A 25,571-nucleotide genomic window follows, 5' to 3' on the forward strand; every position below is an offset into this window, starting at 1 on the left:
TTGCATGACTGCCTGATATTCTTTAAAGCTGGTGTCCTTTTGAAGTCCAAGATCTTTCTCTAAACACATTTGTTGGGCCTGCCAAAGACAGTGCATGCTTTGTTAACCTGGATGGTGATTTCAGCATCCATACAAAAAAGCATTGTCAGATACAACACTTCCCAAGTGGCATCACTGATGAAAATTTCTGTTCAGTGACGGGATGGGCAGATGGAGCTTGTCAGAGCAAGTCTGTCTTTTCTTCATCTAACAGTAAGAAAGTTGATTGTTGCTATATTAAAATGAGTTACCAATGCGTGGAGTTCCTGCTCAGACTGAGCAACAAGAACAGCATCCTAAGGAGGTCGAGCTCTTTGGAAACTTTAGTTTTTCCTTCAGGCGTGATAGACTGGAGAATTTACCTTATCGCACATGGATGTCGTTTTCTGCTTGGAGCTTGTTGGTGGATTCAGCATTAACTGCAGCAGTGAAACAGGTAAAGTGCAGACACACATCCTTGCTTGACATCTGTCCTGATCTGACAGATAACCACTGTAACCGATCCTTTCAGACATATCCTGATGGAATGAATGGATGATAGCAACAAGCCTATCTAGGTAGCACTTCCTGAAAGGATGACACAACATCTTTCCAGTAACATGCTCACAAGCCTTAGCTAGATCAACGCAAGCCACCTATAGCGGTTAGTATTGTTCACCTGCTCTTTTCTGAAGTTACTGGAGAATAAAGATCATGTTTGTGATACAATATTCTGTTCAGAAACCACGTTGGCTTTCAAAAGAACACATTTGGTACATGTTCCACAGAAGGAGACAAAAAATGGATTCTTCCCACTGCTTTGTCAGGAATAGCTACATTTTTATAGACATTAGGGGGGAGTTAACTTATTTTACTTAGCTTAGAAATGATAAATGTCTCACGGGTTTGAAAGTTCATTCAACTCAAATTTGTTGGCCCTATGTTCCATATAGGAGGAACTGTGCAGAAATCAGAGAAGGGAAGAGATAAGTTCTAATTAACAAATAAATACAATCAATATGTACTAGATATAGAGCCCTGCTTGTTGGAGAGTCGTTTCATTTTGGGCAGGTAGAACATACATAAGAACATAAGAACGGCCGTACTGGGTCAGACCAAAGGTCCATCTAGCCCAGTATCCTGTCTACCGACAGTGGCCAATGCCAGGTGCCCCAGAGGGAGTGAACCTAACAGGCAATGATCAAGTGATCTCTCTCCTGCCATCCATCTCCACCCTCTGACAAACAGAGGCTAGGGACACCATTCCTTACCCATCCTGGCTAATAGCCATTAATGGACTTAACCACCATGAATTTATCCAGTTCTCTTTTAAACGCTGTTATAGTCCTAGCCTTCACAACCTCCTCAGGTAAGGAGTTCCACAAGTTGACTGTGCGCTGTGTGAGGAAGAACTTCCTTTTATTTGTTTTAAACCTGCTGCCTATTAATTTCATTTGGTGACCCCTAGTTCTTGTATTATGGGAATAAGTAAATAACTTTTTCTTATCCACTTGCTCCACATCACTCATAATTTTATATACCTCTATCATATCCCCCCTTAGTCTCCTCTTTTCCAAGCTGAAAAATCCTAGCCTCTTTAATCTCCCCTCATATGGGACCCGTTCCAAACACCTAATCCCGTAGGGTGTGTGTGTGTGTGTAAACTCATCTTCCCCTAACAAACTAAGCATTTTTTAAATTAAATGAAAAAAAAAAAGGTTTACATTTTGAGGAAAAATGTTAATTAACTATAATTTTAGGAAGCCAATAATGTATATTCATGTAGTTCACCCATCCCTAAAAGAGAAGTTTTGGAAACAAATATTTGGCAACAGATTCAATTTACCAGCAGCAATCCGGCTAATCTGGGAGGACTGAGTTACTTTCTTCCAACTGAGTAAATTCTTTCTCATTTGTTTTAAGAATGGAATGGAATTTATATCAAACTGTTTAGCTGGGGGATGATGATTAACCCTCATAATACTTCACAGAGTATATAGTCCAGGGGTGGGCAAAGTATGGCCCGCGGGCCGGATCTGGCCTGTCATGGCTTTGGATCCTGCCCACGGGATTGCCACCCCTGTGGCCCCGCGGGCCCCGCACTGCTCCCAGAAGCGGCCGGCACCACCTCCTTGCAGCCCCTGGGTAAGGGGGGGGGGGCAGAGGGCTCTGAGCGCTGCCCTCGCCTGCAGGCACCACCCCCCGCAGCTCCCATTGGTTGGGAACGGGGAACCGCGGCCAATGGGAGCTTCGGGGGTGGTACTCGCAGGCGAGGGCAGCATGCGGAACCCTCTGCCCCCCCTCCCCCAGGGGCCACAGGGATGTGGTGCCGTCTCTTCCGGGAGAGGCGCGGCGTGGGGCCAGGGCAGGCAGGGAGCCTGCCTTAGCCTCGCTGCATGCCACTGCCACCCCAGAGCCACTCCAGGTAAGTGGCGCCGGGCTGGAGCCCGTACACCGAACCCCTCCTGCACCCCGCACCCCAATCCTCTGCCGCACCCCTCCTGCATCCCAACCCCCTTCCCTGAGCCCTCTGCCACACTCCAACCCCCTGCCCTGAGCCCCCTGACGCAACTCACACCCTCCTGCACCCCAACCCCCTGCCCTGAGTCCCCTGCCGCACCCTGCACCCTCCTGCACTCCAACCCCCTGCCCTGAGCCCCCTCCCATACCCCGCACCCTCTTGCCCCCCAACCTCCTGCCCTGATCCCCCTCCCGCACTCTGTACCCCCTCCTGCACCCCAACCCCCGCCCTGAGCCCCCTTGTACACCTGCACCCCTCCTGCACCCCAACCCCTTGCCCTGAGCCCCTTCCTGCACACCGCACACCACACCCCCTCCCACACCCTTTACTCCCTCCCGCACCCCAACTCCCTGCGCCAGCCCTACATTCATGGCCCTGCATGCAATTTCCCCACCAAGATGTGGCCTTTGGGCCAAAAAGTTTGCTCACCCCTGATATAGTCCCATTTAAATGGAAGGGTACTATGTATGTTAGGTTTTGAGAATTACATTGAAATCCAGAGACACTGGTATACTCCTGTATTTCCCCACAAAGGAGGGGAATAGCAGAGGCTGCAAGGTTAACAATCATAAATGGAAGAAGTGAGGTTCTTACCCACGAAAGCTTATGCTCCCAATACTTCTGTTAGTCTTAAAGGTGCCACAGGACCCTCTGTTGCTTTAATCATAAATGAGACATTAATACCAATTTGTGGCCTGTCCCTCCACTCTCATAATCATTACCTCAGATCCTTTGGACACATGTGCCTGAAATGTTTTAGTGGTTTTGCAGTTACTGATACACCTACTTTTTTTTTAAGTATTTGAAAAAATGATGCCCTGCATTAGTAACAATTGAAGTGGGTGTTGCTTAGATGCTATGGTGGTAAATAAATAGATACGTATAGAACATCTTTTTTGCCTGCACTGAAGACAGTTCAGCCAATAGAGCAATCCAACTGGCTGAACATTCTGGAGTCTATTTTCATTTGAGAAGAGATGCAGCATTACATTTAACAAGTGCTCCATTTTCACTAGAGGTGGGAAACTTATTTATGCATTACATTTATTTCTTAGCTTTACAAAAATGTGCATATCCTGGGGCAGATCATAAGCTAATCTAAACTTCAGTGGAGCTATGACACATTCTACCAGCTGAGGGTCTGCCCCCATATTTCTCTAAGAGCCTAATCCAAAGCCTAGTGAAGTCAATGAGAGTCTTCACTGGGTGCTAGATCAGGCCCTAAGCAAATATATAAACATTTAAATACCCCAATTACATAACAAATCGAACCAATGTCAAAAATCCTCTGCCACCCACTCAGAATGCACCAAACTATCTAGTCCAGCCCTTACCTCAGGCAAAAAGCCTGAGCAAACAGATGGGCCTAGCAATATTTACCAGAGGTCAACAAGCTCAGGCTCTGTCAGACCATGGGGATGAAGCAAATTCCAACATTGGTCATCAGCTCCCTGACATTTATATTTAGGGAAGCTGTTAGTTCAAGCATCTTAGCCATTGGGGAGTACATGAGGGAAGAGAGGGTTTTGTAATATATTAATAATCTCTCCCCTGCCTGTCTTTCACATATTCTCTGTTTGGAAGACACTAGGACCTTTCACCTGCAGTTCATGGCATGTTGCAAAAAAATTCTGACCGCTCCCCTCCCCCTCAAACCCACAGAAGAGATGGACAATGGAGTCCTTATATACTATACAGAAGTGGTATTACACCCATTAGCTAAACATTTCTTCATTTCTTTGGTGGTTTATGATACATGTTTTGTGTCATACTCAAAGTCCTTCCCAAGGTGGGAGAAATTCCAGAATAGGACTTACCTTTGACTATGTCAATAATAAATTTTTATATACATGTATGTGACTTTCTCAGCTTCTTGTTTAATTTGAGTTCATTCATTTTCATTCTTTCCCACAACACAGTTGGGCTGTATCTGTGATTTGAATCTTGTTTTTACATTATTATTGGACAGAAACAGGAGTCAAACCACAACCCCCAAACAGTACCATACCACACCCCAAAGATATTGGTGGTGCACTGAAGTGAATTTAAAGCAGCATACACAAAAAAAATTACATTATTAGCTAGAAGATCTGGATATTGTTTGCAACTGTAAGTTTTGACTGCTAAATTTATTTATTTTCTAATTGTTTCAAAAGCGACAAAGGTATTTACCTCTAGGTTCCACCGCTTTGAATCTGGTTCAGATTCATAATGACAGAAAATCATTACAATCTGGCACATATTTGGTCGCCTATTTAAATGAGCTGATAGTCTCGGTCAAGTATCTCAGACATTGGTCCATATTAAAAAAAAAATCATAATTAGCTCAACTCAGAGGCAAACGTTGAATGAACTGGGACACTGAACTACCATCTCACCCTTACAAGGGATCTCTTTAGGTCAGATCTAATTGGTGGGACAGTGTGGGGAAGTTTATATTGCTGCTGCCCATGGTGTTTTTTCTTTCTCTGTATAAATGCTAGTGTTGTTACTCTGGCAGCTTTCATAAATGGTAAATGCAATGCAGAATATCTATATCTATCTATATATATGTAATTATTTTTTAAATATAGTCAGTGAGTCTACTCGTGTCAATAAGTGCTCGCCAACACAGTTAAATTCAGGAAAATAGAGTGATATATATTTTACCTACCAATAAACAGACCCACGAGAACTATTGCAAACCCAGCAATGGACAATATAGATATATGATCAGTAAATGGTAGCCTTTGTGTCAAACAAGGCACAGAAAGGTCAGGCTCACATAATTCTCAATGCAATTTACTAACATTTTATGTGTTTTTTATGTTTTAATAGCTCAAGGGATGTGTGGCTGAAGAACACCCGAGCAACCACACTGGTCTCTTTTGCAATGCCTTCTCTCTCAGCTTCCATCACCTGGTATATTTTTTTTAAATGAGAAAAGTGTAAAACTTTCTAGAAAGATATTTATGCAAAGGACTCTAAGCACAATTTTGTCTCTGGTGCATTTTTAATGTGATCTGTAACATTTGTCTAAAATGTACCGTGTGACTATTTTTTCTGTGTTGGATTTCTGTGCGGCACTAGATGGCAATATTCCCTCAGCTCCAAAAACAGAGTCATGGCAAGAGTGTAGCACAGGATCAAATTCTGCCCTCACTTACTCAGAGGCAGTTCTGTTTACACCGATGGGGTTTTATGTATGATATCAGAATTTGGTCCAAAGAGGTTTCCCTCTTTCTTCATATTCATTCATCTAGCTTCAGACTTTACAACTCTCAGAACATTACTTGAACAAATAGTATGTAGCAATAAGAGCTGCTGTTTCATTACAAAAGCTTGGTCTCATAATATTTGCACCAAAAACTTCCACTGGACAGGCATGTCTTCATCCAGAATATCACTCTTGCTTTCCTGCTGCATTTTAAATATTGATCTTGAGAGGGAATAAGTCACACTCACTCCTCCAATAGAGCTTTGCCTCATGTCATCTGAACCTGGATCACTTCTTCACTCAGACTTGCTCTCAGTTACACCAGCATAATCGGAGTTACTCCACTGACTAGCATGGGGCAGCTCTGCATTCACACCAGTGTAATTAAGAGCAGACATTTTTTTCTTTTTATATATTTAATTGAATTTTTTTCTCCCCAAGAATAAATGGAGAACAGAAAAAAGTCAAAAGAACAGAAAAAGTAAAGAAAGGGGAAAGAGGAAAGGAGGATGACATCTTGGTTTTCATCTGCTATGAATTAATCAAAGGTTCCTAAAAAGTTAAACCAAATCTTTTCAAATTTGCCAGAGATCCCTCTGGATTTTATTTCTAAAGGTGAACCCTAGCCATGGAGTTTGTGGGCAAGGAAGTTGGATGCAGTGTTCACATTTGTCCCTATCTCCAATTCTTTACATAATTAAGATTCTACTTGCCTCAGGATCACTTTTTTAGGGCCCAGTCCTGCTCCCATTGAAGTTGCGTTTTGTCATTGACCTCAATGTATCTATTAAATACATCAGAGAGATAAATACTAGTGAGAGAGAAGAGTTATTTAAGTTAAGTACCAATGTGGACACAAGAACAAATAGATATAAACTGGCCATCAAGAAGTTTAGGCTTGAAATTAGATAAAGGTTTCTAACCATCAAAGGAGTGAAGTTCTGGAACAGCCTTCCAAGCAGTGGGGGCAAAAAACCTAAGTGACTTCAAGACTGAACTTGATAAATTTATGGAGGGGATGATATGATGAGACTGCCTACAATGGCATGTAGCTGATCTATGACTGCTAGCAGCAAATATCTCCACTATCCGGTGATGGGACACTAGATGGGGTGGGGTCTGAGTTACTACAGAGAATTATTTCCCAGGTGTCTGGCTGGTGGGTCTTGCCCACATGCTCATGGTCTAACTGATCACCATATTTGGGGTTGAGAAGGAATTTTTCCCTGCGTCAGATTGGCAGAGATCCTTGGGGTTTTTTTTTGTGTGTGTGTGTGTGCCTTCCTCTGCAGCATGGGGCATGGATCATTTGCAGGTTTAAAAAATTAGTGCAAATGGTGGATTCTCTGTAACTTGAAGTCTTTAAATCATGATTTGAGGACTCCGGTAACTCAGCCAGAGATTATGGGTCTATTACAGAAGTGGGTGGATGAGGTTCTGTGGCCTGCAATGTGCAGGAGGTCAGACTAGATGATCGTGACGGTCCCTTCTCACCTTAAAGTCTATAAGTCTAATGAGAGCTGGCATATTATTTGTTTCCAGTGGGACACACAATCTGTTAGAATTCATAGGAAGAGGCACAGTCCCTGCCCAGAGACCTTACAATATAATGGCCAGTTTGTGGCCTGGATTGTGCAGCAGCACAACAAAGTGTAAGGTTCTCCCCTTATTCCCTTGCACTAGTTACCTAGTTTGATCATAAGTGGCAGCACAGGGAGGCCTCCATAAGGCTGCTACGTCCCCACTTACCCTCCTTGTGCAAGTAGGTGGGACATGCCAGGCAGTGGACGAAATCTTGGTTCCTTCCCCGCAACATGCCAGTTAGTATCAATGTGCTTAGGAAAATCGGCTGCACCAGGTACAGGGAGTGGCAGAGTCCTCAGAGTCACAGTCTGCCTCCAGTCTGCTCCAAAGGAAGGGAAAACTTGCTGCCCCTTGTTGGTGGCTTGTGGCAAAGCACAATCAAGGCCTAAAGTGATAAGATAAACAGACAGAGGGTAGGGGGAACAGGGAACAAAGCACAAAGAAAGTGGTCAAGGTGGTGACTGGACATGGTAACATAATGCCTGATTAAAAAATAAAGCAAACAAAACTGTGTTAAGATATGTAGGCCCAGCTGCTGAACTGTGCCTCTCAGGAAACATAGCCCCAGGAGCAGCAGGGAAGAAATAGGCAAAGATGGCTTTACTGCCCCCACTGAACTTGCCAGGAGCTGGTTCAGTCCTCAGCATAAGCTGTAGCAGTCCAAGAATAATTGAGCCCAAAACACTGTAGACATGCCTCTTCTTCCCACAACAAATCCATTCCCACCCCCACGCTGCCCAGGGACCCAACCGCATGCTGTCCAGGGAACCCCCTCACCCCCCTGTTTGTGCTGGGGAAACTGGGCTGCTTTCCAGCCCCATTGTGCTGCCAAAGTGGTGTAAAGGGGCCAGAATGCAGCCCAAATGAGTTGGCCTTCAAGTGGAATTGAATGCAGAAAGAATCGTGGCCTTGGCTTTTCTGTACACGAAGAGTGGTGTGAAGATGGCTGTGGGGCTAGAGGATAAATTCATGTCAAAGTGACATCACTGGCTGGGGGACAACAGGGAAAGATACCAGGCTGGATACGCAGGGAGGAGCAGAGCTACGCAGGGCCTTGAAGGCAAGGACAAGAAGTTTGAATTTGGTGTGGTAGAGGAAAGGGAGCCAATGGAAGGAACAAAAAGCAGAATGACACCGTCAGATTGACAGGCAAGGAAGATGACTTTAGCAAGTGTTCTCTGGGTTGGAATGGAGGACAGGTCTCAAGGAGGCTACAGAGGGGGAGCTTGCTGTAATCAAGGGAGGAGGAGCTGGGCAAGAGGTTTAGTTGTAGGAGTAGAAAGGTGGCACTAAGAGCATGCATGTCATTTTCAGCTGGTGCTTCAAGAGGCACAATCCCCCACAAGTCAATGAAGCTCTGGGACCATCTTCAACACAGGGCTGTGCCTATCAGGCACAATTGAGCCTTTAGGATGGTTGGGGAAAGGTTTGGGTTGTGACTTATTTTAAGGGAACTTGTTTTCCCGGTCTTATGATAAAAATAATATTTTCCACTTCTATAACCTTTCCAACCAAGGACCCCAACATGCTAACAAACTTTAATGAATTAAGTCTCACAGCAGTCCTGTGAGGCAGTGATGTATCATTCTCCCTATTTAATAGGTGGAGAAACTTTGCATAAAGAAGTTGTGACTTGCCTATGGTTACACAGTCAGTCTGTGGCATAGGCAGGAATGGGGAACCCAGAACTCCCAACTGCTAATCCTTTACTAGGTCACACTCTGTTCTGCTAAATACAATGCAAACTATTTCACAGATGACAAAGGAAAATATTCTTGCTGTGTTAAAATACCCTGTAAATTTATTTAATTTAATATTTTACATGCAAAATATAATTTCATAATAGAAGAGACTATTTATTTTGTTCCTTGTGGGATAGGAAGTTGTTTGACCATGCCATGCATCACCTTACGTACATAGAAACCTTAGAGTTTCTGTACCAGGAATTATACAGTACTTTCTTCCTTGTGACATTTGTATCATTCGCTACTTCAAAGGGACGTTTGTATATTTACAAATCTTATCAGCTCAGGAGGCTAAACAATTATAGCAATAAATAAACTATTAATATGCAGCAAGTGCTGTAGCATGATGTACAGAGGATTGCCACATGGATTTAGAATCATAGAATCATAGAATATCAGGGTTGGAAGGGACCTCAGGAGATCATCTAGTCCAACTCCCTGCTCAAAGCAGGACCAATCCCCAACTAAATCATCCCAGCCAGGGCTTTGTCAAGCCTGACCTTAAAAACTTCTAAGGGAGGAGATTCCATCACCTCCTTAGGTAACCCATTCCAGTGCTTCACCACCCTCCTCGTGAAAAAGTTTTTCCTAATATCCACCCTAAACCTCCCCCACTGAGACCATTACTCCTTGTTCTGTCACCTGGTACCACTGAGAACAGTCTAGATCCATCCTCTTTGGAACCCCCTTTCAGGTAGTTGAAAGCAACTATCAAATCCCCCCTCATTCTTCTCTTCTCTACAGACTAAATAATCTCAGTTCCCTCAGCCTCTCCTCATAAATCATGTGCTCCAGCCCCCTAATCATTTTTGTTGCCCTCCGCTGGACTCTTTCCAATTTAACCCTGATTTAATGGCCACTGGATTTAGTGGAAAGACTTCAATTGACTTCAGTGTGTTTTGGACCAGGTCTTTTGTTGCCTTTAGATTTTAAGACAAATCAAACAGTCACATATCAAGTCACACTCATGACTGATATGGTCATCAGTGGGAATTCCATATAGATGCTGAACGCACAGTGTATGGTCAAATATTTTTATTGTGCACTACAGGATCTGTATCTTTAAAAAAATCTTTATATACTTTTTGAAGATCAGGAGCCACAACTCACCAAGTCATTGTTGCCACATCTGTTCTAGTTAAGGTGGATTAATTTTGAAATTTATGTTTCATTAAAACAGTTAAAAAAAAATCTGAAACCAGCACAGAAACTCCTCCTGAAACATATTTCTCAGTGATGTGCCCCTGACATGCATGGTGTTTTAGAAGGAGCATTTTTCCCAATGTGAGCTTGGGGCTGGGAGCTAAGAGCTCCAGCTATGCTGCTGACTTGCTGTGTGGCCTTAGGTGAGTCACTTGACCTCTCTGAATGGCTGTGAGTCTACAGTGCTGCCAGCGATCCAGCACCAATGTAGTGGGTTTTGTGGAAATTGCTCTGGCTGGGCTTCTGAGTCAGGCTCAGTCTGTTCGCCTTACCCTGGGAGTCCATTGTATGCTCCTCAGGGGCGGGATCAAGGTCTCCCGGCTAGGCGTTCCTGCTGCAGTTTCAGGAGTCATTCCTGAAGTCTGCTGTTTAGGGCAATCTGACTCCTCCCCCACCTCACAGGATTTCTTCCCTTTTAAAGACCTCCTCCCTATCATGAATGATCGACAGGACCGGAGATATGGGGGGCTATCCCTATCTTCAGGGGCACTCTGGCACCTCCCTCATCTGTGTGGGGTCTATACACTCCATCACACAGCACCCCTGGGAACCTGTTTGCTTGGGCTGTTCCCTTCCACATAATAAAATCAATACAACCAGTCCATACTTTTAATTAAAATTGTGAGAGGGGATGCAGAGGGAGGACGAAGCAGAAGGAAAAGAAGGGATGCAGAATCATTTTGAAATCCTTTATGCAGCTCTCTCTCTCTTTTTCATATGAAAGGAATGAAGCCAGCTGTATCTATATTTATTTGGATTCATATGAAACACCTAGTTAGATTTCATTGACATCAGACACACTATGTGAGACACAATCTTAATTTACATATTATTTAGAGCAGATACAAGGAGAAATTTTCAGCTAGAGGAGAATCAAATGAAAATTTTGTGTGAGCTCTTGGTGCTGGCTGTCAGAGTACTGTTTTAATGTTTTAGGAAAAAAATTATCAAGGCATCTAATAGAAAACTATTACAGTTTTTAAGAGGAGGGAGATGAAGATAAAAACTGATTAAGTAAGTTACCAAAACTGTCATTGTAATAACAATAATAAATATTCCCTGATGGCTATGAATCAAGTTTGCAAAAGTCTCTCACTTATTTAGGAGCCGTGGCTACCTAAATTTCAACGGACAATTATCACAGCAAGTACAAAATGTCCTCTTCCCTAGAGTAGTCTTAGAAACAGAAAAGTAAACTGACTCAGAGAGTGTCACTGCAATGCCTGAAGAGCAGCAGGATGAAATTCAATAAAGAGAAGTGCAAAGTACTTCACTTAGGAAGGAAAAATTAAATGCACAACTACAAAAAGGGGAATACGTGTCTAGGTGGTAGAATTGCTGAAAAGGATGTGGGAGTTATAGTGGGTCAAAAATGGCATATGAGTCAACTATGTAATGCAGCTTCAAAAAAGGCTAGTGTTCTGGGGTGCATTAACAGGAATGTTGTATGTAAGACGTGGGAGGTATTTGTCTTGCTTGACTCACCACTAGTGAGTTGTGTTCCCTGTAAGCTGCGCAGTTGGGTGGCCGCCCAGCAGAGATTCAAGTGCTGTGCAGTTGATTATCAGAGCCATGCACACCCAGCTGGCAGCGTGTGTTCAGGTGCCCCTCCTGACTGCCCCTGATGCTTTGCAGCCATGTTGCTCCTGTAGCTGCTCCGGGACCCTCCTGCTGGCTGTGCAGAGCGGGGGGTGGGGTGGGAGGAAGGAGGGTGCTGATGTCAGGGTGTGCCCCTCTCTTGTACTCCATCTCCACAGAGCAGGGTAGAGGGGACAGGACTCAGGACTCGCAGCAGCTCTGAGGTGAGGTCTGAACAAGCCTTCAGGTGAGTGCGTGCCTTAAAGAGACAGCGCACGGTCTCTCAGAGACTTCCCCAGCAGCCAGCACACAATCTCCCTGTCCTTGGTATTCCTCTTGCTTCTAATGTATTTGTAGAATGTTTTCTTGTTACCCTTTATGTCTCTAGCTAGTTTAATCTCATTTTGTGCCTTGGCCTTTCTAATTTTGTCCCTATATACTTGGGTTATTTGTTTATATTAATTCTTTGTAATTTGACCTATTTTCCATTTTTTGTAGGACTCTTTTTTGAGTTTCAGATCATTGAAGATCTCCTGGTTAAGCCAGGGTGGTTTCTTGCCATACTCCCTATCTTTCCTGTGCAGTGGGATAGTTTGCTTTTGTGCCCTTAATAATGTCTCTTTGAAAAACTGCCAACTCTTTTGAACTGCTTTTCCCCTTAGATTTGCTTCCCATGGGATCTTACCTACCAACTCCCTGAGTTTTCTAAAGTCTGCTTTCTTGAAATCCATTATCTTTATTGTGCTGTTTTCCCTCTATCATTCCTTAGAATCATGAACTCTATTATTTCATGATCACTTTCACCCAAACTGGCTTCCACTTTCAAATTCTCAACCAGTTCCTCCCTATTTGTAAAATCAAATCTAGAACAGCCTCTCCCCTAGTAGCTTTCTCCACCTTCTGAAATAAATAATGGTCTCCAATACATTCCAAGGACTTATTGGATAATCTGAGCCCTGCTGTGTTATTTTCCCAACAGATGTCTGGGTAGTTGAGGTCCTCCATAACCACCAAGTCCCGTGCTTTGGATATTTTTTTTAGTTTTTCATAAAAAGCCTCATCCACCACTTCTTCCTGATAGGTGGTCTGTAGTAGACCCCTACCATGACATCACCCTTGTTTTTGCCCCTTTTATCCTTACCCAGAGACTTTCAACAAGTCTGTCTCCTATTTCCATCTCAACCTCAGTCTAGTGTATACATTTTTTATATATAAGGCAACACCTCCTCCTTTCATCCCCTTCACTCATTTCCTCCTGCATATGTTCCTCCTGTTTGACCTCTTCTTTTGTCCATCCATCGCTCGCCTCTCTGCACACAGTCCCACACTGTGCCCAGTACTTGCACTCCTTTCCTTTCCCTGCTCACTAAACTATCTCCCTCTACACACTCACGTTCTCTGCTCAAACACACTTGTCCCAGGAGGCTTGTCAGTGACAAAATGACAACCCTGGAAACATATTGAAAGAGTAAACAAATACCAACCACCCAAGGGTTTTTTTTTCACAAAGCATTCAAATAATAGGCTTTTGCACTGAGGCGAGGCCTATCTGAGCAGTAGCAGATTACCGCATGGGCCTACAGGGCCCGTGCCCAAGGGCCCTGGTCAATTTGGGGCCCTTGGAAAAAAAGCTCCCCTTGCCATGGCCCCAGGGCTGGAGGAGCTCTCACTCCTCGCCATGGCCCCAGGGCAACGTCAGGGGCACAGAGCTTCTCTGGTCTTGGGGCTGCAGTGGTGTACTGGTGGAAAGGAGTGAGCGGGGGTGGGACTGTGGGGGAAGGAGCGGAATGGGATGGGGCTGTGGGAGGAATGGGGGTGAGGCTGCAGGGGAAGGGGCAGAACGTGGTGTGGCTTTGGGTGGGGCCGCAGGCAGAAGGGGTGGGACATGGGCAGGACAGCAAGTGGAAGGGTGGGAGGGGACCATGGTTCTGGTGCCAGGGCCTCCCCAGTTGCTCTGGCCCAGGGCCCCAGGAGACATTAATCCACTGCTGTGCCTGAGGGAAGGCCCTAAAATTTTAAGCAGATATAAATACCAAATTCCATTCCAACCCAGGTCTCCCAAATCCCAATACTGTGCCCTGACCACAAGACTAGATTGTCTCATTGAAAGATGTGTAACCAGGTTACTCTTATCTTTTCTTTGTAACAGAATATGAAAGGTTTGATGTGTGAGGAGAAGTCTGATTTATGTAACTGTGCACATGAGCACTGATCTATTGTTGGCAACAGGATCTGTGTGGGCATTCAGACAAAGGAAGAACCAAACAGGCTCAAGTATATATTTATAAAAGAGAGAAAATAAAGGACAAAAGTTATGACACAGAGCTCGGGGGGAGGCGGACAGGGGGACCTGCTCATGCCATTGCAGAACAGAGGCAAGGAAAGAGCCCTGTGCTCTCATAAGCAATACTGATACAAGTGAGTGCACACTAGAGGGTTTTGTGAGAATGGATATACCAGTATAACTAGAGTGGCAAAACCCTTCTAGTATAGACAAGTCCTAAAAGACTCTGACACCCCAGAACACGTGTGAAACACACTGTCAGCATCGGGAAACATGCAATGCTGCACCAAGTATTGTCCCTGGTCTCTAGAGAGAGAGCACCTCATTCCTCAGAATTATCAAGCCAGCATTGTATTAGCTATTCCCCCCCCCTTCTTTGTCATTCTAAAAGGATTGCAGTTTAAGGGATATTGTATGGTATGTCAGCAAGGAGCAGTCCACTGAAGAGCAAACAAGCTGATGGTGTTTAGAAACTCCCTTAGATACGGCAGAACCTTTGTTTGATTTCTTACTGGACAGCATGACAAGGAAGAAAAATTTAGGTGGAGCTGAAGCAGACAGAGGCAAATAAGACCCAGATCTTCCTTCAGTTCACATCCTAGGACTATGGATGGCAGGATTCTAGGGAAAAGGCAGAATATTTTTCTTCTTTTGGTTTTATTAGGAAGAATATCTGGTAAGAACACAATTTTATTCAACTGCTAAATTTAAATCATTCTTGTCTGTTATAGTTTCTCTTAAGGGACCTAAATTATATTTTTGAGATCAGAACTTTTTGACAAAAGAATTTAAGGAACAGCTGTTTTGTTACTGAACTGCAGTGAGCCATGGAGATGCATCAGTATAATTGTCAGGAGATTTCAGCCCATTGTGATGATTTATATAACATTACAATAATATTATGCTGGATGCCGCCACGCTCCAGAATAATGTCCACTGTTCAAGGTGAGAGTATTGACGGGGGGAAAGCAGGTGAATTTTCAAAGAAGCAAAGTCAGTTCACTTTAGGCAGCTCCAGGCTTTGTTCATATTTCATTTGTGGGTTAATTGAATTTTAAAAAAATAAAACAAAAAAAAAATTGGAGGAGTTTTTAAAATTACATGAACTTGAGCTATGCTTGTAGCAAGTTTTAAGAAGACCTTGCCATAAAGACATGTATAGAGCCCAGTTCTCCACCACCTTAAACCTTGTGTAAATGGTAACGTTTTATACCCTCTTCTGATCTGGTAGCTTTTTAAACACTCATTTGCACTAAAAATCAGACTGGTAGTGTTTTATAGCCACTTTGCACAGATGTAAATGACTGTATCAGGTGCAAAGCGATAAGAATCAGGCCAGTAGAATTTAGACTTTTTTTCTAGGTTGATGTTAGTGGTAACTTTAACAGTTGAATTAAAAAGCAACCAATCAAATAACCTCCCCACAAAACCCAGACCATGGCATGTTAGCTTAGCAATATCAGTATTTGGGTTCAGCATGAAAGCATTACAGATACACAAAGAATAGACATTCTAACAAGCAGCAAAGAAGAATGGATTGCTTACTGCAGAAGTTTCTTAAACTGTTGTCCGTGGACCATTAAGCACTTGCTGGTGCTTGCAGAGAGCTGGCTGGTCACACATTGCTGGCTCTCCTCCTTTTTTCTAGTCACTAAATTGTTTTAAAAACAGTGTTGCCAACTCTCACAAGTCTCATGATATTTTCCCCCTGTAAGTCCCAACTGCTTTACTATGTAGATTGCATGAGGATCTCAGCTTTCAAGAGAGTAAAATTTGAGTGTACCGTAAAGGCTCAGAAATCAGAAGGCAAAGCAAGAGATCTTATTTATATATATATAAATAAAAGAAATTCATAATTGTTAAGTTAGTCTTGTGATTTTTTGTGGGCCCAAACTCAATGTTTGGGGTTGGCAATGCTAATAATATATTAAATTCTTTCCTAATACTACTATTCTCGATGAGCAATTGCTGTAATTGTCAGAGGGATGTTTTGTGCTCCTAAATGGGAAAGCAGGTGGTTCATTGGTTTCTGAATGAGGAGGGAGTAGGATCATGAATAAGAAGATAGTAACCTGTCACACTCTGTTGCAATGTGGTCTGAAAAATCTAATTAACCCTGATTTAAAAGAATTATGCCTGAATAAACATTTCTTATTCAGCTCATGAAAACTGTAAGAGGTTAATATAAATGTAGGAACCCATCTCTCATCTGTCACTCTAGAAAACATTATAAATACATTTATCTTCACTGACTTTAAAAATACTTTTCCTTAATAAGTTGTGGCGTGCTTAAAGGAAGTGTACTGTCTCAGATACAGTCAGTGTCAGATTCTGTATTAGAACATATGTTACAAAAGCACCCCAGCTGTAAGCACACATCCCTAGAGAGCCCAGAGCCTGGCTCCATTAACAAGGGGCTCACATGGAGCTCTTTTAAATCACTGTTCTCTGCTAGTTCCAACAAGGGACCTCCAGAGCTAAAAGCAGGAGCCTCACAGCTTGATCCAGATTCTCAAGCCAAGAGCTGCAATTGAGTCACATTCTCTGAGGATTGGGAAGAGAGTGGGACTTGGAACACACTCACTCAGGGGCTGCAGAGCACTATTTAAAGTGGGGGGAGTCATAAATTTCCTCTTCCTCCCCCACCTGAGCCTCCTCTTCCCCTCTTAGATGCGCTCAACTGCCACCAGCAGGCTGACCCCCCTGGCCCAGAAGCCCCTATGTCCCGTTCCCTCCCCCCGAAAAAATCTGAGTGAATGGCATCGTGACCTGGTGCATGGCATCACAGACACTTTTTTTTTTTTTTAATGTTGGCCCAGGTCCTGGCCCTGAATGGATTGCAATGCATTAGCAGTATCTTGCAAGGTGCTAACTACACTGGAGGGTTGAGATTACATTGAACTTTTCTGGAGCTGCTCAGCACCTTGAAGAACTGGCCCTGCCTTCTCTTCTGTTAATTTATGACAAGACATGTTGGAAAGGGAAGGGGAGTGTCACCTCTTGAGAACAGAATTCACAAAAGAATTCTAAACACCTTTTAGTCACACACGCTTGCTTGTCTGACTTTATTTTTAATGTGATTCAGTGCAGACAGGCAGCAGCAGAGGGTGGTGACTGATAGGAAACATATATTTCTAGCTATCATATGAATACAAGCAATGTAGTAACAATACTGCATTAACATCAGTAACTTGCAGTGGCAGGACCACAGCATTTAAACAGAAAATAAATGGTTTGAGTCTCCTTTCACTTGCATGGGTTCGACAGCTGTGTAACATCACAATTCATATCAGCATGAGAGGAATATCAGGTCATTTGTGTTCACAGCACATGGCAGAAGGTGTGTGCTCTGTGTCCCAGCTAACATTCACAGAGACGGCTTCACAGAAGTGTAATTTTACTTTCCTTTTCAAATTTGCAGGGGGGGAAACGCTGTCACTTAATGGCTTGCCTGCTACAGGCAATGTGACAGAAAATTCTTCAGCTCATGTTTTGGTTTATACGTTTAGTGTTATTTTATCACCATCACCTTCTGAAGTGGCTTCAGGATATCCTTTAATAATAAACTCAAATCCACTTACAAAAGCTTTTCGGATTGATCCTGGAGCTACGCATACTTACAAGGTAAGTTTTCAATTCAGATTGGGCAATGTGTTTAGTCTGTAGACTGATGCTTACTCTTTGGATTACTGAGAGCTGATATTGGTACAGTATTTATTCATGTATCATTTAACTGTAAGAGTTGCAAAAGCAGATCAAGGTATCTATTACAGGAAATTCAACTCTTATAGCACATGAATAGCTGATAGTGATTCCAGCCTTTTGATTGGTGCAGGGGGAAAAACAAACACCACATTTGTTCCATGTATCACAGAAGTCATTGTTTTAAAAAATGCTAAGGTGAATAAAAGCACCCGTAAAGTATATGTGGATTAGGGTGATGTAAATTCAGAATCAGGCCCCATTGAATCCAACTTGTTGCACTATAACAGAATCTTACTAACTCACCTTAATGGGAAGATCGTCAACCTCACTTAACAGCTGAATCCAGTTTCATCAGCTCCTTGAAGGCTCCCTCAGTACCGAGGAATCCTTGGGCAGCATAGAGCGGCCATAGGGATGGTTCGCCACCCTCCTGGCTGCTGATGCAGATGGTATGTTTGGGGAAGGGAGGTATAACTGGGGGCCCAGATATCCTCAGTTACTGGCAGGGCCCTTGGGGGCAGGGCCGGCTCCAGCTTTTTTGCCGCCCCAAGTGGTGAAGGAAAAAAAAAAAGAAAAAGAAAAACCCAATTGAGCGGCTGCCGAATTGCCGCCGAAGACTGAAGCTGGGCGATGGAGCTGCCACCGAAGAGGAAGCGGAAGGAAGGAAGGACCCGCCGCTGAATTGCCGCCGCAGACCCGGACGTGCTGCCCCAACAACCGACGGACTGCTGCCCCTTTCTATTGGCCGCCCCAGGCACCTGCTTCCTTCGCTGGTGCCTGGAGCCGGCCCTGCTTGGGGGCTCTGCACAGCAGCACAGCTGGAACAAGCTAGAGCAGTTCTCAGGGTTCCCTAACTTACTGGAGGGCAGTACAGATCAGCTGCAGGATCTGAGGGACAACAAGTTAGCTTAAAGCAGAAAGGTGAAGCAACGCCAGATTGAGGCCTGGTTTACCCCTAAAAAATAGATTGACCTAGCTTTATCGCTCAGGGCTGTGAAAATTTTCACACCCTCTGTGATGTAGTTAGGTCGACCTAATCCTCATGGTAGATGCAGCTAGATCAATGAAGAATTCTTCCATCAACCTAGCTACTGCCTCTCCAAGAGGTGGATTACCTACATCGATGGAAAATAGGGTGACCAGACATCCTGATATTAGGAGCTTTATCTTATATAGGCAACTATACCCCCCCACCACCGAAAAAAAGTGTCTCGATTTTTCACACTTGCTATCTGGTCACCCTAAAGGGAAAACCCCCTTCTGTAGATGTATGAAGCATCTACACTGCAGAACCATACCTGTGCTGCTGTAGTGTAGATGTGCCCTAAAATCTGTCCCAATGACTCCATTGTGAATTACTAAATTCTGCAAACTAGCAGGCAAGTGAACAAACATGATTTAAAAATCTAGGATGATGCAGCACAAATGTAATTAGCTTATTTACTTGACAAGCATAGTTAGTGTTAATTATTTATGCTATTGCGTAGTATTCTAATGAACGTTTAGTACCTTATTTTGTAAAAGTAATGAACTCCTAGTATTGAGATGCCCCAGAACTACACTCTACTATTAGAGTCTTTGCTGAGATATGGGGAAAGGCTGTTTTCATGCATGAATTATGGGGGCTGACAATTAGAACCTTGCTTTGTGAAGCACATTTCTTCCCATTGCAACAATCCTAAAACCATGAGATTCTTTGGGGAATTTCTGAGGAGGCCACAGCCATTGATAAATGAACCCCTTTTATGTGTACCATTCCTGCTTGATTTCCTTTCCACACTACAGGCTACACTTTTAAAGTCAAAGTAGTCTGCACTATTACCCACCTAGGCTTAGGTCAAAGCGCAATCGCACTATTGAGCTTTTAGTGTGCGTCAGCAGGTCCCCCAGGACATTGAATGCGTGGCATGCTCGTGTAGATTTACACCCCAGCTTGCCCACGTATTATTTGCACAGACAAGCCCTTAGTCTTAAGGGAATATTCCCATTCAGCAGAGGGCATTTGGAATAACTGAAAACTGTATCGGTTGGCTGAAGCTGCCTTGATGGTGGTGTGATGATACTTGTTCTCTGTTTTCACTGCCCTCTGCTGCAGTGGTGTGAGACTGGGAGGAAAGCATAGGGAGATTCTTACCTACCCTCCATCACAGAACAAAAGCAGCAGAGCAGGTTCCCCACACATTATGCAGGAACATGCTAGCCCATGCACCAAGTCTCCTGCTTTGAGCAGTGTATAGCTAAGAGTATATCTGGTCTCCCCCTCTCCAGGCCCACAGCTGGCAAGAGCACATACTGCTATCAGCAGCAATCGGTAGTTGGAGGTAGAATTGTTCCTGCTCAGAGGTGCATAGTGTGGTCCAGGCTCACCTCCATATGACATGCTGTATTTCTCCATCGTGCTATGTAAGGACAATCGAGCATCTCCTTCCTCTTCACTGGAGAAGCATCTAAAAACAGCAGCAGCAAAGCTGAAGATGTAGCTTAACACACTCTTCATGAAATCAGTGAAAATGTTTAATTGTTGTGAATTGAAGGTATATTTCTATTAAGCAGGACCCAATCTGCTTAAAAACATCTAGATTCTCATTTAGACTGTGTGACAGGGTGGCACCCACCTCCCACGAGCGCTCCCTGGTCGAGGGTGTGCATGCCTGCCATTTTTCCTCCGCTCACGGCGACCCCTGTCAGCCACTGCGCTTGTCAAGTGGAGCTTTGGTGACTCAGCCCTCCAGCCAAGTCACACTCTCTCCGTGTGCAAAACAAGCAAAGCCCTTCCAGGGGATACAGTCCAAAATGTCCTGCAGCCCTCCCTGGGCTCAGTCTTTAATAGTCCAACAGGGGCCTATAGCACTACCCCCTCAGTTGGTGCGTCTTCCTGTAGCCCTCAGTCTTTAACCAGTCCAACATGGCACCTTTTTATATGTATTGATTCCTATATACAATAATTACAGATTTGATTGCATAGTGTGCTACTAATAATTTGTTACATTTCAGGTTGTTACCACTGGAGATCCTGTTCTAGATTATGAAACTATGCCAAACAGCTTTGATTTGCAGATTTATGTTAATGATACAGCTGGGGCAAGTGACCTTCAAATACTTACTGTCCAAATAACAGATGTTAATGAACCTCCTGTGTTTCGTGGCAATTTGGCAGACCAAAGTAAGAGAACTGCTTGGAAGTAACAAAAGAGACTAATGCTTGAAATTACAATATTGGGAGACTAAACCTTAATCACTAAATGTTATAGACAGAATGCCTAGCAATGCTTATAGTTAAGATTGGCCAAATATTTCCATTCTGGAGGGTCACCGTTGTTGTCACCTATGTTTTATATTTTCAGATGAAATTCAGTGATTGATCTCATTCAGGGAGTGACTTACCGCCTCCCCCCGAGACTTTCACTAAAAACGGGTCAGGCATTTTCAAATACCAAAAGAGTGAAAAGAAAGCAGTGCTACTGCTAACAATAAATATTTATGAGCTTTTTTGATTAGCTGAAGTGCCTTATGGTACGTCTACACTTACCTCCGGGTCCGACGGCAGGCAATCGATGTTCTGGGATCGATTTATCGCGTCTTGTCTAGACGCGATAAATCGATCCCAGATCGATCCCGGAAGTGCTCGCCGTCGACGCCGGTACTCCAGCTCGGCGAGAGGAGTACGCGGCATCGACGGGGGAGCCTGCCTGCAGCGTCTGGACCCGTGGTAAGTTCGGACTAAGGTACTTCGAATTCAGCTACGTTATTAATGTAGCTGAATTTGCGTACCTTAGTCCGAAGTGGGGGGGTAGTGTGGACCAGGCCTTAGTGGCAGCTGTTAGAGACTCCCCATTTGACAGTTAGGTAGGGTGGGATCCATAAAAGTACATAAACATCCGCATCCATTTTTAGGCATCACTGCAATCCACAAAACTCCCCTTGGCTGCGCCTAACCCTCTAGGCACCTAAAGTCTCTTGACACCTAAGTGTCTGCATCTGAACATGCACACTGCAGCATCCCTCTATGCATCTGGGTGCCAATCTCCCACCTAAGCCCCAAAGTGATTGACAAATCAGGGGAAAGACAAACTGTTTGGCCACCTAAATCATTTGTGGGGCCTGATTAGAGGTTGCCTAATTCCACACAAAACAGCTGGGGTGGGGGCAGGAAAAGAGGCCCTCCCTTATAACCTTCACCATAGTGGTTAGGGTTCTGAGCTGGGATGGGGGCAATGCCCAGTTCAAGTCCTTTCTCTGCATGGTGAGGAGAAGCATAGGCACCGACTCCGTAGGTGCTCCGGGGCTGGAGCACCCACGGAACAAAAATAGTGGGTGCTCAGCACCCACCCGCCGATCAGCTGTTTGGCAGTGGGCAGAAGGCACTTGGGGGAGAGGACGGAATGGGGGCAGGCAGCGCGAGGATGGGGTTTTGGGGGAAGTGGCGGGGCCTCTGGGCAGAGCAGGGGTGGAGCATCCACCCAGAAAAATGAAAAATTGATGCCTGTGAGCAGAAGGGATTTGAACAGAGATCTGCCGCTTCTCAGGTGAGTGCCCTAGGCTATGCAGTCTCCCTCAATCTCTCTTGTTCCATTTTAAATAATTGAACAATTAAATATTAATTGAGCCAGAAAAAGAGTTTGAATGACTCTATAGTCTGCTGGCTAGGGCACTCCCCTGAGAGGTGGCAGATCCCTGTTAAATCCCTTCTCCTCATTAGGCACTTGAACTAGGGGCAGGGCCAGCTCTAGGATTTTTGCCGCCCAAAGCAAAAACAATTTTGGCTGCCCCCCCCCGTTCTTTAATTACCCCACCCCCGGCCCCGCCTCAACTCCTCCCCTTCCCCAAATCCCCAGCCCTGCCTCCTCCCCCCAGGCTCTCAAGCCTAGGAGGGAGGGGGAGAAGCGGCGGCCGCACCGCGGCCACTCAGAGTCTCCCCCTCCCTCCCAGGTTTGAGAGCCTGGGAGGGAGGGGGAGACTCCGAGTGGCCGCGGCGCGGGCGCCGCTTCTCCCCCTCCCTCCCAGGCTCTCAAGCCTGGGACGGACGGGGAGAAGCGGCGCGCGAAACGGCTGCTCGGGATCTCCCCCTCCCTCCCAGGTTTGAGAGCCTGGGAGGGAGGGCGAGTAGCAGCGTGCGAATCAGCTGTTTCGCGCGCCGTGGCAGCAGCAGCGGAGGTGAGCTAGGGCGGCCGGGGCACATTTTTAGGGGCGGCATTCTGGCGCCGGCCATGCTGCCCCTAAAAATGTGCCGCCCCAAGCACCAGCTTGTTTTGCTGGTGCCTAGAGCCGGCCCTGACTAGGGGTCTCCCACATCCTGGGCAAATACCCTAACCCTTGGGTTAAATATTAAGGGAGCTCCTTCTCCTGCTCATGCCTGGCTGTTGTATGTGGATTTAGGCAGTCTTTGATTGTTCCCTGCATGTGACTTAGGCGGCCGAACACCCACCTTCTCCCAGTTTGTGAATCACAAGCAAAGATAGGCACCTCCTAGCAGCCTGGATTTAGGTATGGAAATCTGACCTGGGGGTGTGTAGCTTAAGACACAACCCCCCCATCAGCATCTCCCATTGGCTAGCTTAGGCAGATCCCACCTAGCCCGTTGGCTTTTGTGGATCACATTCTAAGGCACCTATCTCTCTCCTCATATAGGAGCCTAGTGGCTAACCCAGGCCTTTCAGATTGAAGTGTTGTTCCTGTGTTTTCTAGGCACCTAAAAGTTAGGCATTGTAATCCTGAGAGTCTCGACAGCCTTTTATGGAACCAGGCATAGTCACTTGGTTATGGACGTACTGTTTAATGCCTTGTTGAAAACTGAATTGGATTTGGAGAAGCAACAAAGGTTTAAATAAATGTACTTTGTGCATGTGCAAGAGTTTCTGAAAGACAATAAAGCTAGTGCTCAGTTAGTGTTGCACAGCAGTACAGTGAATTTGCATGTGTGTGAGAGAAATTTAAGTGGGAAATCAATTTTAAATGTAAGGTCATGGGGATTATGATCTGTGATAGTACATAAGGAAAGAGGCAGTGTTCCAAAAAATACTACCTCCATGTGATCGGTGATATTGGCCCATCTGTGTAAAGGGTGCAATGTGTGGGAACTTGGAGCACCTCTGCTTCATTTGCTGCAGCAATTGGTCAGGGTGTTGAGAATGAGGCTGGAGTTCACAGAATCCCTTCCTCATTCAGGGTGGGGTTTGGAAGGAGAGCAGTGTATGTTCAGTACATGGCCCCACATCTCAAAGAGGATAAAAGTAAATATCAAACAGCTGTCTGGCTCATTGAGCACCCATTTAGCTCACTCAGTAATGAGGGACCTGCAGAACTTATACCATGACATCATGTAACTGAAGGCTGTATAACATATACACATACAAAGGGGCAGAATTAAGGTTACAAGAGAAATCATAATTTTGTCACTTCCTGACTTCTGAGAGTTTCAGTTTGAAACTTCAGTGTTCTAACACTGTGGGTGTTTTTGTATAGAACAGCAATGAATTATTAAACATTCAAAGATATTTTTTTTCCTATCCAAAAGTACAGATGGGCCAGGGCCACAAAATATGGATCCAGCTCTGGCTTAGGAACACCTCAATAGCTAGGAGGATGGCAATGTTATTTCAGGGTTTTGGCTCACTGGCAGAGGCCAGGGATGAAGTTTGGATCTAAGTTTAAATACTGATCCCTGCCAAGGTTAAGGATTAAAAGCCAGTGCAGGTTTTGGTTCAGGCCCATTTCTAGTTGAAAAACAGCCAATTTAACAAATAACATTTAAGCATCCCTGGCGTTCTTGCTTCTATACTACACTTTGTACGAGAGACAAAATAAACTCCTTGGAGAAGGGCCTGGGTCTTCTGAGCATGGACAGTGCCTAGCACATTGTGGGTGCGACTATAAAAAATAATAATTCGATTTGACATAATGACACTTCAGGGGATGGGCGCAGCATGAAACACGCTGTACTTAGGAGCTTGTTAAAAATAAATGTATCAGTTTAACACTCAGCTAGCGCTGCAGTAAATCAGTGAACACAGACATATGAATTGTCTAACTGGGTGGGGTTAGTTAACAATACCAGCTGCAGTTAACACTGATGGCACATTCACTGGTTGTTAAAATGTGTCTGTTTTTCATTAAACTTTATATTCATATCACTGCCATCTAGGAATCCTCATTCTGTTTCGGGATTACTGCTGCTACTTAGGGCACGAGCAGCCAGTCATGGTCTTGGGACAGATTAATGTTCTATAAGCACAGGACATAGCAGACATGGAAAAGTCTACAGTAAATAATGATTTAAAGGTCCGCTTACTCATTAACCACCCATGCTAGCAATAATTCCTATACAACTTAGGAAAGCTGGGATTCCCATGTTTCCAGTGATGTGGCACATGAGATTCTAGTCCTAGCAGTTCATGATATGAACTGAATTGATGTAGACACAGCGAAGAAAAAGGACAAACACAGGGATGGATTTTGAAGCAGCAGGCCACAACTTTATTACATTTAACACATGGACAGAGTGCTATCTACCCTGTTAGCCATACTCTCACCTACCAGGCATTTTAAGTGGCTCCAATGTGGGGGTTAAGGGATTCCCTACCCAATAACCCACAACTCAGGTAGACTCTCTTCATCTTACCTCTAGGGGCAGGTCTTCACTACAGGGGGGTGTCGATTTAAGATACGCAAATTCAGCTACGCGAATAGCGTAGCTGAATTCGACGTATCGCAGCCGACTTACCCCGCTGTAAGGACGGT

The 25,571-nt window shown here is 44.6% G+C and overlaps 1 protein-coding gene across 1 annotated transcript in view; it reads left to right on the top strand.

Annotated features, from left to right (window-relative positions):
• Nucleotides 1–411: 411 nt before the first annotated feature.
• Nucleotides 412–25,571, top strand: part of CDHR3 (cadherin related family member 3) — a 75,726-nt gene continuing 50,566 nt past the window's right edge. The window contains exons 1-3 of the mRNA XM_065423772.1: nucleotides 412–475; nucleotides 17,551–17,753; nucleotides 20,829–20,997. Coding sequence (XP_065279844.1) covers nucleotides 412–475; nucleotides 17,551–17,753; nucleotides 20,829–20,997 — 436 coding nt within the window. The remainder of the gene's footprint in view (nucleotides 476–17,550; nucleotides 17,754–20,828; nucleotides 20,998–25,571) is intronic.

Source organism: Emys orbicularis, chromosome 1, assembly GCF_028017835.1.
Source record: "Emys orbicularis isolate rEmyOrb1 chromosome 1, rEmyOrb1.hap1, whole genome shotgun sequence".
Classification (NCBI taxonomy): domain Eukaryota; kingdom Metazoa; phylum Chordata; order Testudines; family Emydidae; genus Emys; species Emys orbicularis.